Source organism: Thermobia domestica, chromosome 9, assembly GCF_964235325.1.
Source record: "Thermobia domestica chromosome 9, izTheDome1.hap1.1, whole genome shotgun sequence".
In the NCBI taxonomy this organism is placed as follows: domain Eukaryota; kingdom Metazoa; phylum Arthropoda; class Insecta; order Zygentoma; family Lepismatidae; genus Thermobia; species Thermobia domestica.
This window is the reverse complement of record NC_137462.1, coordinates 107,476,883-107,493,614: the sequence shown is the minus strand read 5'-3', so window position 1 is coordinate 107,493,614 and position 16,732 is coordinate 107,476,883. Positions and strand designations below refer to the sequence as shown.

At 34.2% G+C, this 16,732-nt stretch overlaps 1 protein-coding gene across 2 annotated transcripts in view; it reads left to right on the top strand.

Moving 5' to 3' along the window:
- The first annotated feature begins 8,024 nt into the window (after window positions 1-8,024).
- Window positions 8,025-16,732, top strand: part of LOC145694065 (isoaspartyl peptidase/L-asparaginase-like) — a 29,972-nt gene continuing 21,264 nt past the window's right edge. Inside the window, exon 1 of one of the 2 annotated variants that reach the window (XM_081770207.1) lies at window positions 8,025-8,238. Coding sequence is in view for 1 of the 2 variants with exons in the window: in XM_081770206.1 (XP_081626332.1) it covers window positions 8,848-9,006 (159 nt within the window). In the remaining variant the exon portion in view is untranslated. Of the gene's footprint in view, window positions 8,239-8,704; window positions 9,007-16,732 lie in introns of those variants that run through there. The other variant, XM_081770206.1, reaches the window with a different exon arrangement.

The window sequence follows — 16,732 nt, the reverse complement described above, 5'->3', positions numbered from 1 at the left end:
TTCAAGGAAAAGAAAAATTTCAAATATCAGTATAGACATGACTAATGTAGAAATAAACAAAAATCCAGTGCCAAATATTTAGGACTTATTTTAGACTCTTGACTTAATTGGATGTCGCACATTAATCATCTTAAAGTTGATATTAACTATGTAATTAATGTGATTAAAAGTTTAAGTTACAAAAAATGGGTTACCAATCCTATAGTTTTACAAGAAATTTATAAACTATGTGTTGAAGCAAAGTTATTGTATGGGGGCATATTTTTGTCACCCCGTCCATATTAGAATGTTTCGTCTATGATAAAAATTCAATATGATGTTCAACGAATAATCTTATCAGAACCTAGAAGTACTCCTCGAAATGCATTTTAGAAGAATCTAATACTATTCCCATTGATTTGATCATAGAAAGTATGGCAACAAAATTTATACTTTCTCGTTTAGCAAATAGCACAACTATAATCAATACAGGCCTATTACACTTAGATACCTTAATCTCGAAGTTAACCAATAAAAAAGTGAAGAAAAATAAAATAAATGAAAACTACTTTTAAAAACTACCATGGATTTACTTGGCATACAAGAAACTTCATAATTTAGCGTCTTCAATCCAAAAGTTTCCTGTACTTCCATGTTTTTCGGTAAATTATCACACAAATCTCCAACAGACAAAAATAATCATTCCAAAATACCCTCCTACCATATATAAATCTTCAATTCCTTTCAGCTTTTTACTCGGTATGGCTCAATTATATATATAAGTTACCAGGATATACATTTATTTTCACTCCAAAAGTAAAGGACGCAGACGATATCGTCCAAAAGTAAAGGACTTCCAGTAGGTGCTGCTGTATATTTACCTCAGAAAGATATTACACAAAAGTATAAGCTCCCATCTAATACATCAATATTTGAAGGTGAGGTTTTTGCAATCAGACAGGCATTATTAATAGTATACAAAGAAAAATTAAAATATGCTTGCATTTGTTCAAACTCATTAAGCCTAGAATCTACGAAATGGAACAAACAAACTTCCTGGATAATTTTAAATTTGAAATCTCTTACTACTAAAATCAATAAAAACAATACTTATGTAACTTTTATTTGGACAATGGCTCATACAAGTATCATTTTGCATAATGAAGTTGATAAATTTGCAAAGGATTCATGTTATAATGGAAAATCTACTAATATTAAATTACCATATCATATTTTTTTCAATTTATTAAAAAATCATGCTGAGTCTATGTACCTAACAAGGGACATCACCCAATTGTCCGGCTCCGATTTCAATGAATTTTTTCTAGCTGATAAAGGACATATATGCATTATTTGTGATGACAGAAATTTTTGCCATGGTGCATGCTTTCTTTTTTTTTTTTAATAATTTTTAAGAGTTGTGATGTGGTTATTAGAAATTATTGCAGAAGTCCCTTACTAACCTTTGTAAACGGAGCTTTAATGAAAGAACAACCACGTAGATACATATAAGGCCTAGGGGAAGTTGTATGGTAGATATGACCTTAACGGCAACCATCTTGAAATCCGCCATTTCGAATTAAGATCGAGTTTTTTAAATGGCAATAAAGTAATATGATACATAATTTCGGGCTAGAATTTAATCAGGAAGACAATGGTGAAGCTAGTTTTGAGATACACCCATTTGGGGAAAAGTTACAGGCATTTAATTGTTCACTTACTACGTGCGAAAGTCCCTTACCTCCACTTCTAATCCGTGTATTAATGATAATAAGTGGATAAAAGCTTCGGTAATACATGTTATGCCTAGAGAGAAGTGATACGGTAAGGGTATCTTTGACGGCAGCCATCTTGAAATCCGCCAATTTGAATTAAAGTGAAGTTAGAAAAATGAAAACTACAGCATGTGACACCTCATTTTAATAGCAAATTTTCTCAGAAAAGCCAATGGTATGCTTATTTTTGTTCTATAGTTAACCAGTATGAATTTAGGACTGCTTTTAATGTGCACCAAACTTCCATTATTCGATCTTTCGAATTGGCAACACTCCTAGTTTTCAACGCATGTTTTAAGATTCCAACTGGCACTTTGCAATTGTTACCATGGCTCATGTTTTCTAAATTTATTACATTTTTAAGAGTTGCTATTTGTCGGTTCGTGAATAGTGTTGAGAAAAGCATCCAGCAATCTTTCTGAATTTTGAAGACTTTCAATCTAATTATTTCTTTTAAACGAGAATACATGAAGAACCTATGGACCTATGCCACGTAAAGAAATGCAAATTAAATTATAACACACTGGTGTTATACGAACACAAAATTATCAGGAAATTTAGCCTTTATGTTGCGCAAACGACAAACAGTAAAATATTTTTAATAAATACAACTTTAAAAGAACAGCAGCAATGATAGTAAATATCAAAGAGGCATAATATGACTGTTCCCAAAACTTTACACAACAATCGTATTTCGTTTTTCTTTTTGAAGTGAATTTTCATTTGATTTTTCGTCTCATCTACTATCCATTACAAGCTACGTCTTCGGTATTACCTGAATGCAAAGTATGGGTTGTTTCGTTATGCGATGATTCATGTCTGTAAACGAGTTTTAGAAGCGCAGGTATAGGAAATAAATAATTACATGGATAGTCTTCAAAATTCAGAAAGATTGCTGGATGCTTATCCCAACACTATTCATGAACTGACAAATCACAACTCTTAAAAAATGTAATAAATTTAGAAAACATGAGCCATGGTAACAATTGCAGTGCCAGTTGGAATCTTAAAACATACGGTAAAAATTAGGAGTGTTGCCAATTGGAAAGATCGAATAATGGAAGTTTGGTGCACATTAAAGCAGTCCTAAATACATACTGGTTAACTATAGAACAAAAATAAGCATACCATTGGCTTTTTGGGAAAATTTGCTATTAAAATAAGGTGTCACATGCTGTGGCCGTCAAAGATACCCTTACCGTATCACTTCCCTCTAGGCATAAGATGTATTACCGAAGCTTTTATCCACTTATTATCAATAATACGCGGGTTAGAAGCGGAGGTAAGGGACTTTCGCACGTAGTAAGTGAACAATTAAATGCCTGTAACTTTTCCCCAAATGGGCGTATCTCAAAACTAGCTTCACCATTGTCTTCCTGATTAAGTTCTAGCAAGAAATTATGTATCATATTACCTTATTGCCTTTTAAAAAACTTGACCTTAATTCAAAATGGCGGATTTCAAGATGGTTGCCGTTAAGGTCATATCTACCATACAACTTCCCCCTAGGTCTTATATGTATCTACATGGTTGTTCTTTCATTAACGCTCCGTTTACAAAGGTTAGTAAGGGACTTCTGCAGTAATCACTAATAACATCACAACTCTTAGAAATTATAAAAAAAATAGAAAACATGCACCATGGCAAAAATTTCTGTCATCACAAATAATATATATATCTCCTCTATCAGCTAGAAAAATTTCATTGATATCGGAGCCGGACAATTGGGTGATGTCCCTTGTAAGAAGAAAGATCTCATATCGTTTAGGCTTAGGTAAATGTTATTGGTCCATTAAATCTATTAATGATATGCCATATATGTCAAAACTTTTAAAAAATGGAATAGAGCAGACATCATACAACTAACGAGACTTCGACTGGATACTGCCTTAACACCAGAAAAACTATATTTGATGAAAAAACGGGATTCGCAATTATGTCGGTGTTTGCTGGAGACTGGTTCACTTGAACACATTATTTTAGAATGCAATCTTTTTAATGAATTTAGAGAAACTATGTTGAATCTATTCTCTATTTACTTACCTTATGGTCCTTACAATATTAAATCTATACTATCAAGTAATAAATTAGAAGTATATAAGGTTCTCCTATGTTACCTTAAGAAGAATAATCTAAAATTTTGAAAAAATATCTTACTACTATAAAAAAAGCAGAAAGTAGGGATTATATACAAGTTATATCATAAATCTAGAAGATTGTCTTTTTCTATTAATTATATAGTCTATGATACACTCTAATTCATAGCATAAAAAGGGGGTCCTTCTTATAATCCCTACGCAAGGAAGTGAAAAATCTTAAATTTTAGTGCAAAAAGACAAGAGAAGAAGAATCATTTATTTAAGCAGGTGAAATGGGTCATTCCCACACCTCTTACCCTCTCATTATGTGAGAGGAACAAGAAAGAAAGAAAAAAAAAGAAAAAGTAATAATATAGTATCAGTGTGGTATCAGTGGTCTAATAGTAGTCAACTAACAAAACACAATTATTCATTCACCAACAAAACAAACAATAAATTCACACAAGGAACACAACCTTCCACACAGTCAAATAATGTGATTTTTAATTCAGAAAATCAAAACAATAACACCCAACTTAAATCGTTTAAAAAACGTAAAGAATTAGAAGAGGATGAGGGGGAGGGAGTCTCCATGATAATACAATCTGACACACCTTGGATGGTTTTTAGTCGACAAGACCCTTCGACTTCTAAAACTACAACAAAGACGCATATTACTTCACAAATTAAGAAAAGAGGGCTACCCACTTCATCTAATGAAAAATACAAAGAACAATCTTTCGCTTTTTCAAATAAAAGCAAAGATCAATCTTGATATCACAGTGCAAGTAATTATTTTAAGCAATCGAATAATTCCACTCCTAATACAGAAAAATTAAATAAAATTAAAGAAGGTCTATCAAAAATTCTCAACACTTCATTATTAGTACAAAATATCAGCCAGTCCCCAGAGCACATTCAAAATAGAATAGAACAAATCCTTCTCTTGGTTACATAATGGCAATCAAGTCAAATAAAGTCTTAACTTTGTTACAATGGAATGCACAAAGTCTAAAGGGGAAATTACACTTATTACAATTACTCACCAACATTTATAATCCTCACTTAATTCTTATCCAAGAATCACGGACAAAGGCAAACTCACCTCTAAAAATTCCAGGTTATGTTATTTATGAAAATTGAAGATATGATGGTTATGGGGGTGTAGCCATTGGTATTAAGTCAGATATTCCACACTCGAATATAAATTTCAACATGTTAGTATTACCACAAAAAACACAAATTATAGGTATAAAAATATATCAAACATTTCAATTATTAATATATACTCTCCTCCTAATGTCATTCCTTCAACCAAGGTCTGGAATGATATTTTTAGACAAGTTCAAAAGCCATACATAATAGCGTCAGATTGAATACTCACTCAATCTTATGGGGGAGTTCTCATACAAACTCTGCCGGACGAAATCTTCAAACGGCATTAGCTAAAATTAAATCAATTTACTTAAATGATGGTACACCCACTCGGCTTACATTAAACAACAATAGTGCTCCTGATGTAACTATTACCAGTTTAGATTTATATCTAAATTGTAATTGGAGTGTTTTTTATAATCCTATGGGTAGTGATCATTTCCCTATTATTATTCAACTAACAAGTAATAACAGTAATCAATTATCACATATCAATTTGGTGCCTGATAGATTGCAAAAAGAAAAACTTCATTATATACCTCATTCTTTAAATTGGTCCCTATATTCTTCCAATTCCGAATTTTTCTTCAATAATCACCAGACATCTCATAGTAATCAATCTATAGACAAGAGTATCAATAAATTTACAGACACAATCAATCATATTGCAGATTCTTCGGGGGGAAATTCTTTATCTTGGGCTAATAAAATGAGTAAACGCAAACAAACAAGGAATATATACAAAAAAAAAACCTTTTTGGTGAAACTCGGAATGTCAAAAATGGGTAAATTTGTGTCATTTATATCTTAGAAATTATTTCAAGGCTAAAACAAATGAGAACTTTGCAAAGTATCAAAAAATAAAAGTTAAATTAAACAAAATTTATTAAATTTCAGGAAACAACATTGGGAAGAATTTTGCAATAAACTTTCACCATCAACATCTTGGCCAAATATTTGGAAATATCTTAAGAAACAAACTCATCCAGTTCAATCAGCGATAATCTCATTTAACGAAAATAATAATACATGGATAGATGAGTTTCACAGGAAAATAACACCATCTTATGTAAACCCTGATAGGAAATCAAGACAAGATATGAATAACATAAATGTAACGTCACCTTTCTCGATGGATGAATTTCTCCTTGCACTTCAGCAACAAAAACGGGATACAACTCCTGGGCATGATGGAGTGAGATACTCACATATTAGAAATCTACATATTTCAGGTATCAAAATCCTTTTGAATATGTTTAACAAAATCTGGGAATCTTCGCTTATTCCAAAGCCATGGAAAAAATATTGATAGTACCAATAAAAAAACCGAAAAAACCCGTAGGCCAGGCTGATAGTTACAGGCCTATAGCCTTAACTTCCTGTATATTAAAATTATTTGAACAACTACTATTAAATAGGCTAATGTGGTACATAGAATATAATAATATATTTCCTCCAAACTTAGTAGGTTTTCGTGAAAATTTCTCCACTTTAGATGCAATAGGATCATTAATCATAGATGTATGGACAGCATTTCAACAAAAACAGTCAGTAATAGCGATAAGTTTAGATATTAAGGGAGCATATGATAATGTAATATTAGAAAATTTAATTAATTACATGTATAAAATTAAAATTCATTCAAAATTTGTACGTATTATACACAATTTACTTATAAATAGAGAAATATCTATCAAATTAGGCAGATATTGTAATGCTCCTAGACAGACATCTAAAGGTGTAAGTCAGGGTAGTAAACTTAGCCCTATACTATTCAATATTTATATATTAGAGTTAATTAATCTGATGAAAAACATGTTAAGGTCTTTGCTTATGCAGACGACATCATTTTTTTTACATAACTACATCTAATATTCAAAAAGACTTGAAAACATTAGAATTAGTCATGAGGGATATTATAGGATGGTGCGTAAAATAATGGTTTTACCATAGATGGGAATAAAACTAATCTCATTGTATTTTCAAGGAAAAGAAAAATCCCAAATATCAGTATTAATATAGCTAATTTAGAAATTAAACAAAAATCTAGTATTAAATATTTAGGACTTAATTTGGACTCTAGACTTCATTGGACGTCGCACATCAATAATATTAAAGTTGCTATTAATTATGTAATTAATGTAATTAAAAGTCTAAGTTATAAAAATTGGGGGACCAATCCTATAGTTTTACAAAAAAAATTATAAACTATGCGTTGAAGCAAAGTTATTGTATGGAGGCATATTTATGTCTCCACGTCCATATAAGAATGTTTTGTCTATGATAAAAATCCAATATGATTCTCAACGAATATTTTTTTCACAGCCCAGAAATACTCCTCGAAATGCACTCTTAGAAGAATCTGAAACTATTCCAATAGATTTGATCTTAGAAAATATGGCAACAAAATTTATACTTTCTCGATTAGCGAACACCACAACTATAATCAATACCAGCCTACTGCAATTAAACACCGCAATCTCAAGGTTAACAAATAAAAAAACGAAGAAAAATAAAATAAATGAAAACTTCCTTAAAAAACTACCTTGAATTTACTTGGCATACAGAAAATTTCATAATTTAGCATCTTCGATCCAAAAATGTCCAGTACTTCCATGTTTTTCGGTAAATTATTTCACAAATCTTCAACAAACAAAAATTATTATTCCAAAATATCCTCCAACCATATATAAATCTACAATTCCTTCAGCATTTTACTCGGTATGGCTCAACTATATACATAAGTTACCAGGATATACATTTATCTTCACTGATGCTTCCAAAAGTAAAGGACTTCCAGTAGGCGCTGCTGTATATTTACCACAGAAAGATTTTACACAAAAGTACAAGCTCCCGTCTAATACATCAATTTTTGAAGGTGAGGTTTTCGCAATCATACAGGCATTATTAATAGTATATAAAGAAAAATTAAAAAATGCTTGTATTTGTTCAGAGTGTTTTAAAAAGTCTTGAATCCACGAAATGGTGTAAACAAACTACCTGGATAATCTTAAATTTGAAATCGCTCATTACTAAAATCAATAAAAACAAAGGTCATGTAACTTTTATTTGGACAATGGGTCATACAGGCATCATTTTGCATAATGAAGTCGATAAACTTGCTAAGGATTCCTGCTATAATGGAAAAACTTCCAATATTAAATTACCATATCATAACTTCTTTAATTTAGTAAAAAATCATGCTGAGACCTTGTACCTATGAAGAAAAACCTCATATCGTTTAGGCCCAGGTAAACATTATTGGTCCATCAAATCTATTAATGATATGCCATTTATCCCAAAACTAAAAGAATGGAATAGAATAGACATCATACAAATAACAAGACTCCGACTGGGTACTGCCTTAACTCCAGAAAAACTTTATATGATGAAAAAACGGGATTCGCCATTATGTCAGTGTTTGCGGGAGACTGGCTCACTTGATCACATTATTTTAGAATGTAATCTTTTTAAGGAATTTAGAGAGACTATGTTCAAACTATTTTCAATATAGTTAACCTATGGTCCTTATAATATCAAATCTATATTAGAAAGTAAGAAATTAGAAGTATATAAGATTCTCGTAAAATACCTTAAGAAAAATAATACAAAATTATAAAGAAAAAAATCTTACTACTATTAAAAGAAAAAGCAAGAAGTAGGGATTATAGATTTATATTAGATTTATATCAAAAAGTAGATTTATATCAAAATTCTAGGACAAACACTATTTCTAATTAAAAAAAACTAAAATAATAATTAATAAAAGGGGGCCCTCTCATAATTCCTACGCAAGTAAGTGTAAATCTAAAATTAGTGGAAAAGTCAAGACAAGTGAAGTGAAGAAGAATTATTTATTTATGCAGGTGAAATGGGTCATTCCCACACCTTCCATCCTCTTACTTTGTGAGAGGAACAAGAACAAGAACAAGAACAAGGTATCAGTCGTCTTAACGCTGAAATTAAACAACAGCAGTATACCTTTAATTGGTTCTTTATTTCAGATCTTGGAAAATCAGGTAAAATATTGTGAAATGATAAATTGTTTGCTTAAGTATTTCTATAAACAACTATAAACTTAAGATTATCAAATAGGTATATAATCTTAACCAATCCTTAGCGGTACCTGGCCTATATTGATACATGATATTTAAAGATCTAATTCTGCTGTTTGGAGCAAGATAGTGGTAACCCACAAAATTCAAAGGAGCATGTTTAGCAGAGGGGGTCCAGAAGCACGTAAAAAACAAAATTTACAGGAGAAATGGATGATGCAAGTACTTAGACGTAACACAACGCAACGATATCTAACCTAATCTGAACTAACCTAACATTAGTAGAAATAAGCGAAATCGTGTCGTATTTTGGTAAATTATGCTGGACCTCTACACCAGGGGCGTCAGTTCAGACTTCGCTTGGGAGGGGGGGGGGGGTCAAGAGCACCACCGACATAAGACTCACGTTTTGAACTAGTATATTAGTAGGCTATCTATTAAAGTATATGTAGTTCTCAAACTCTTGGAGGGGAGCAATTGCCCCTTCCTGCCCCCTAAATGACGCCCCTGCTCTACACTAACATAATATAACATAAACTAACCTAATATGAACAGAAATTACCAAAATGGTAACACCTTTTAGAAGAAAGAGCTGGACCCCTTCTGCTAAACATAGGTCAATTCAATTTTTTGAGAGAGCTCGGTGACTAAGCGGTTAGCGTACGCGCCTTTGGCGTGGGAGACCCGGGTTCGATTCCCGGCGGGAGCTAATGGGTTCGGATTCCACGTTAATCAGTAGGTCCCGTCTCATATAGCCTCGCTGTTGAAATGGACGTTAAACAAAATCAACTCAAATTTTTGAGATACTGTATCAGTATTGACAATAAGCGTCTACACAATTAATTCACGTTTAACATCTGACGAGAAGCAGCATCTAATGGCAAAATTCAAAGGCAGTGTAGTAACCAGCGCCGTAGCATAAGGGAACGCCGGTATGCCCGGCATCCCCTGTTAATAAGAAAAAGTACGTATTTCATTATATATAAATTGTTTACTTGTAATTATCATAAGTATTTCCACTGCAATGTTCTGAATGCTCTCTCTCGCCTTACTTTGACAAGCGGAACCTACGTATGCGCGTCACGCAGATGCTCATTTTCTGTCTTTCCTCCTGTCGTATGCTAAGTTCCTTGGGCTTCCAGGTCTACTACAAGCATCGGGGTTTTCGTTTGTTTTCTGTCGAATGCGCATGCCCAACTACTTCCTTTCTCACTCCTCCTCTCCTCTTGCAACTCTACATTTTGCTTTAGATATAAGCTAGCATATTCTCAAATATTTCCAACTCTATCTATTTTGAACTAAACTATAGTTTCTGTACAAAACGTACGAGCGCTAACGTCAAGGAAATAGAACAAAACAGAAATTGCTACTTCAATGCCTTTTTGAAGCATGTCGGTTATGTAAATCTATATATATAAAATTGAAAATCACTATGTTTGTGACTCTAAATCTCCTGAACCGACCGACCGATCTCGATCAAATTTGTAACATGGATGAGGTTCTAGGCTGAGCTGGTTTTAGGCTATTCATTTTGATGAGGTTCAGACCTAGGATCGCTTTTATGAGTTAAATTTGACGGAGCAACGTAGGGGTGGAGGAGGGAGAGAGATATAAAAATCAATTTATATAAGACTGAAAGTGACTATTGTTGTAGCTTAATAACTCTTGAACTATCCAATGGATCTCAATTAAAGTTTCAAGATACATGAGGTTCGGATCTGGAAACATTTTTGTAATTTTAACGGTAGATCCTAGCGGAGGGGAGGGGAGGGGGACGTATACATAAAAGCTAATAAAACCTAATAACTTTTGAACTAGCCAACCAATCTCGATCAAATTTCCAACATATATGAGGGTCGGGCCTGTGGTGTTTCTTATCGTTTCATTTTGACGAGCCAAACTAGGGGAGGGGGAGGAGGGAGATATATATGTAAAAAAAAAATAAATTGAAATGACTGTCTTTGTGACTTCATCACTCTTGAACCACCTGACCGATCTCAATCAAATTTTCAACATACATGAGTTTAGGGGCAGGGATTACTTTAGGCCAGCCCTGTCCAACGCGGTGCCCGCGGGCGCCATGGCGCCCGCCAAGCATTTTCCTGGCGCCCTCTGAAATCGAACTCAAAATACACAAAATTTCTTGTTTTCAACATTAGATTTTCTTTTATTTCTGTTATTTCAAAAGAAAATGAAGCTGTGGATTGCTCACTTAAACAGGAATTCCCTTTCTCACTTTCGAAACTTCAAATCTATGGTGGAAAAGGTAAATTGTGTTGGTTGTAATCTTTCAAAATTTTCAAAGCATTTGGAAATTCTTATTCTTGAGTTTCGGGACAGATTTGCCCAGTTTGTAGCACCTGAACCAGTGGTTCTGTTCATCAATAATCCATTTGTCTCTGTTGATGTTATTGATCTTGGTAGTAGGATATGTGAAGTGTTTGGAAATTATAATCTTGAAGATTTAGAACTTGAAATCCTAATTATTCAAGAACATATAGTTTTGAAATCTTCCTATGCATCTTACACTAATATATGGATTCTAACGGACAGAGTAAAATACCCCTTCTGAGCAGTGTTGCTAAAAAAAAATTATTCCTCCTTTGGCTCAACTTATCTTTGCGAAGTCGCATTTTCTGCCATGAACATGATCAAAAATAAGTATCGAACCTCCCTGACACCCTCTCACCTGGATGATACAATAAGAGCAGCCTGTTCCAGCTACACATCAGATTTCCTTCAACTGGCAGCAAACGTGCAGTGTCAGTCTTCTCACTAGGTATGTATCAATTTTCAAAATAATAATAATAATAGTGATGATGATAATATTAATAACAAATAAATAATAAGTAGGCCTAGTAGTTGTTGCACTAGTAGCAGTAGGTTTATTTCTATAGTAGTTTTGTATTTTTTCGAAAGGCGCCCGCACGTCGGAAAACAGGAGCCAGTTGCGCCCGATAAGGTGGAAACGTTGGACAGCGCTGCTTTAGGCTATTCACTTTGACAATGCAATGTAGGAGAGGGGGAGGGGGAGGGGAGAGGGAATTAGAAAAAGTCAAAAATGCCCAATATTAGTGTTGAATCCACAGTTTCCGGGTTAGATGAGAGAAACAGTGACACTTCTGATGCTGTTTCATTCCAAGTTCAGCCCTGATAGTTGATAAGAGGGAGGGTATAACGGAGGGGAGGGGATAAACATTTAAAAATGATCGAAAATGACTAATATTAGTGTTGAATCCATAGTTTTAAGAGTAGCTGAGATTAACAGTGACAATTTTGATTCCGTGTGCCGCAACACGGAGGAGGAGGAGGCAGAGCTATATAATAATAATAATAATAATAATAATAATAATAATAATAATAATAATAATAATAATAATAATAATAATAATAATCGAAAATGACAAATATGTGTCTAATCAATAGTTTTCGGGATCATTCAGATGAACAGTGACATTTCCGATCCGGTTAAAATCCAAAATCAGCCCCGCCACTTGGGAAGGGGAAATATATATATATATATATACAGGGTGAGTCAAAAGTCCTTGGACACCTGCATAAGTTTGAAAATCGCCGGGAAAAGTAAAAAGTGATGATGGGAACATAGGTTTGATGAGGGGCCGCAACTTTTGGAGTGTATGTCATTCATGGCCGCCATCTTGAAATCCGCCGTTTTGGATTGAAGTCATTTTTTTAAAATGGGAAGGGGGTGTATGACACATCAAATAACACTAGCTTGAGCTCAGGCATTTAGTGGTGTAATTTGTTTTTTTCTATCTTGTACAGTTTAGAAGTTATTAATGTTCAAAGTTGGGAAATTACCTTAATACTGACCCAGTTCTCTCTTTGTTCCAGGTGATCTAAAATGGGTCTGACACGTGAACAGAAGATTGAAATCATTCTTATATCAGGGGAACGCAGCTACCGAACAATAGCAGCTGACTACAACAGACGGCACCCAGACAAAGAACCGGTATCGTACAGCACCGTGGCTCACGTGATCACCAAATTCCGGGAGACGAGCTCTGTTCAAGATAGGGCACGTAGTGGGCGACCAAAGACTGCCACCAATGAGGAAACTGCAACGGCGGTTGTTGCGTCGTTTGAGAAAAGTCCTAAACGAAGTACCCGTCGTGTGCCCCTAGCATGTGCAATAAGCCAATCCTCCGTTGTCCGGATATTGCACGCCAATCAGAGGCATCCTTACAAGCTGCACATGCAACATAAACTGAACGAGGATTTAATTTTGTAGCTCAATGTGCAGTTGAATATAGCGGAAAATTTTCCACCTAACATCACGATATATATTATCCAAAATTGTCCAGCTTATGAAAAGTTTTTTCCACTTGTTTCTACAGAAGAATAAAACTTTCCGATTCACAAAAAGTTGTTTTACTTTTTGCTTCAAAATGATGAAAATTTTCCTACTCATAAATAGTTCTTCAATTTTTCCATAGAAGACAGAAAATGTTTCGATTTATGAAAAATTGTTTCCCTTGTTCCTACATAGTAGTGAAAATTGTCTGAGCCATGAAAATTTTCAGATTCTTTAAACGATCTTTCACTCTTTAACATTTCTATACATGAATTCAATCAATTTTATAATTACCGAGGAATTGTTAGTTGATTTCTGACATTTCTTTTAGAACGGAAAATTTTCCACCTCACATCACTAGATCATCTATAAATAAGCTATTTTTGTAATGTTGCTGTTGTGCTGTACCATCTTGTGCTCAAATTGTTATCAAAATTGTTAAAATGTTTCAGTGTAAAATGCCCTAGTGTTGTATCTGAAACTTAGAATAAATAAATAAATAAAATCCTCTTCTGGGGGCAATCGCCCCGATCACCCCCCTGGATCCGCCCCTGCGAGAGGAACATGTACAGCCGGACAACGATGCACTGCGAGCAGTGGCGGAAGCAAACCGTGAAAAATTTGGCCAGCGAACTCCATGCCACTCATTCGACCGTTCACCGTCATCTACAGAACATTGTGTACGTGTCGAAACACGGTAAATGAGTATCCCATGCGTGAGCGCCTCAACAGAAGCAGTAACGAAGGAACATCTGCAGCTCGCTGCTCTCTGGCGAAGACGTGAGCCATTTTTAAATAGTATGGTGACAATAGAAGAATGGGGTCCTCTATCGTAACATTACATGCAGAAGTCAGTGGGTACCTAAAGGGAGGTCTCAGAAACTGTGCCAAACCAGGACCCTGCAAAGTAATGTTTAGTGTTTGATGGAATATCCGTGGGATAATCCACTTTGAGCTCTTGCCACATAACCAGACAATCAATACAGGTGTCTACTGTGAGAAGTTTGAACACGTATGACCTGCATTGTTGGAAAAAACGTCCTGCTCTTGTTCACCTCAAAGTTGTGCTCATCTAAGGTAATAACGCACGACCACACACGGCAAAAAGAACTGTGCTAAGAGCAAGAAACGTGTCTGGGAGAAAATTTGCCACTCGGCGTTTCCATTAGATCTTCCACCAATCGATTACTGTTTTTCCGCAACCTGTGAAACCCTTTCCGGAGAAACAGTGCAAGCTGAGAATGACGTGTTACGAGCAATGATTCAGTTCTTTGCTTCCAAAACCAGTGACTTGTTCATTCAGAAGCAGTGAGGATTCAACAAGTGGTTGACAGGTGACAGAGTGTTGTGAAGCGCGATGGAGACTATTTTCCTGACTAATAATACTCTAGGTGTTATCCTTCTTTTCCTTGCGGAGCAAAAATACAACATTGCTTATAGGATAACCAGGTAGATAACTACTGTCGACACATCGTAACACTGTTGCCAGGACACTCTGCTATTGAGGGGGCAGACTACTAAATATTTCTCAAAAGCTAACAATTTTTCTTTTGCCAGTTTTTCGTAAGTGAACAGAGATAATGAAATGTAACTTACCTCAATAATATATAATGTTATTCTACACTCGAAACTACAAATCAGAAGAATTTTCAGTGTTACCATCTATAGAAATTACAGTGTGACCAGAATTTGAATTACTCAAAAACCTAGGTTATGGCAGCGACTAGAAAAATGAACTCAACGGCAATTGATGACTTATCATGCTGTCTGTGTTCCTTGTTAATTACTTTTTAAATAAAATTTGTATTTTAATTTTACTGTTTATTAAAAATTATTTATTTTGTACTCTTCATTACAAAATAAATACAAATATTATTTAAAAAGTAGTTAACAAGGAACACAGACAGCATGATAAGCCATCAATTGCCGTTGAGTTCATTTTTCTAGTCGCTGCCACAACCTAGATTTTTGTGTAATTCAAATTCTTGTCACACTGTAATTTCTATGGATGTCAACACTGAAAATTCTTCTGATTCGTATTTACGGGTGTAGAATAACATTTATTTATTTATTTAGAAAACAACACAACAGGCTTAATGCCTAATTATAGTGTCGTATAATACATACATAGACATATATACATTTACCCGTACAATTAATCAATTCACTTCGAGTGTCAGGTACTCGGTAATAATCCTGTTTCTAAATACATATTCTGACATACTGAATATATCTAATACATCAGTTTTATGACTTAATTCATTGTAGGAGTCACACATTCTTCACAGCGGAGATTTACTGAGAATATTTGTTCGTGCCTTTTCACAGAAAAATATACCAGTATTCCCTGGTCTTGTTCTGCCTGTTGGAACGCTCAGATATATTTTCGTGAGTAGCTCTGGACAGTCAATTTTATTATTTAATACTTTATATAAAAATAGTAAATCAAACATCTTTCGTCGATTCGTCAACGTTAGGAAATTCAAACTCCTTACTAAGCCCACGTAGGGAATCTGTGTGGGGTAGAAAGCTGTTTTCTTGTACGTAAGCATTTTTAGAAATTTAAATTGTATGTTTTCTGTTGCTTGTAAGTATTTATTTACATTCGGTGTCCAAATAACGCACGCATATTCTAATCGAGATTTTACGAACAAATTATAAAGTTTAATGAATGTTGACTCGTTTCTAAACTCTTTACCCATTCTATAGATAAAACCCAGGTTTCTGAATGCAGCGTTAGAGATTGCATCGATGTGATGAGAGAAGGTCAATTTTGAATCAAAAATTACTCCTAAATCTTTAACTGAATTTGGTTTACACAGAGATATGCCATTAATTATATACGGATAATTGATGGGAGTTTCTTTCCTTGAGAACGATAAAGACTTGCATTTAGAGATATTCAATGAAAGTTTATTTTTGTCACACCATTGCCCAACACCTTGTAAATCCTGCTCGAGTTGTGTGCAGTCATCTACTGTGCTTATTTTAGAATATAATTTGAGATAAGCGGCAAACAACAGAAAGTGAGAGTTTTTAACATAGGTTGAAATATCATTAATTACAAGAAGAAATAATAGTGGACCTAAATGGGATCCTTGACCTGATAATGTAGTAAATTTCGTGGTAATATATCCCTTGTAAGAGACAACTTGCTCTCGATTGCACAAGTAGGAAGCAAAGTAATCTATTGCTCGTTTAGAAAAATTGAAATATACCAATTTCTGTAGTAGCACGTCATGGTCAACTCTGTCGAAAGCCTTACTGAAATCCGTATAAATGACGTCCACTTGACCGTCTTTGTCTAGTTCTCTTGCTATGTAATCCGTTATTATTGCTAGATTGGTTGTTGTGCATTTATTCCTTAAAAATCCG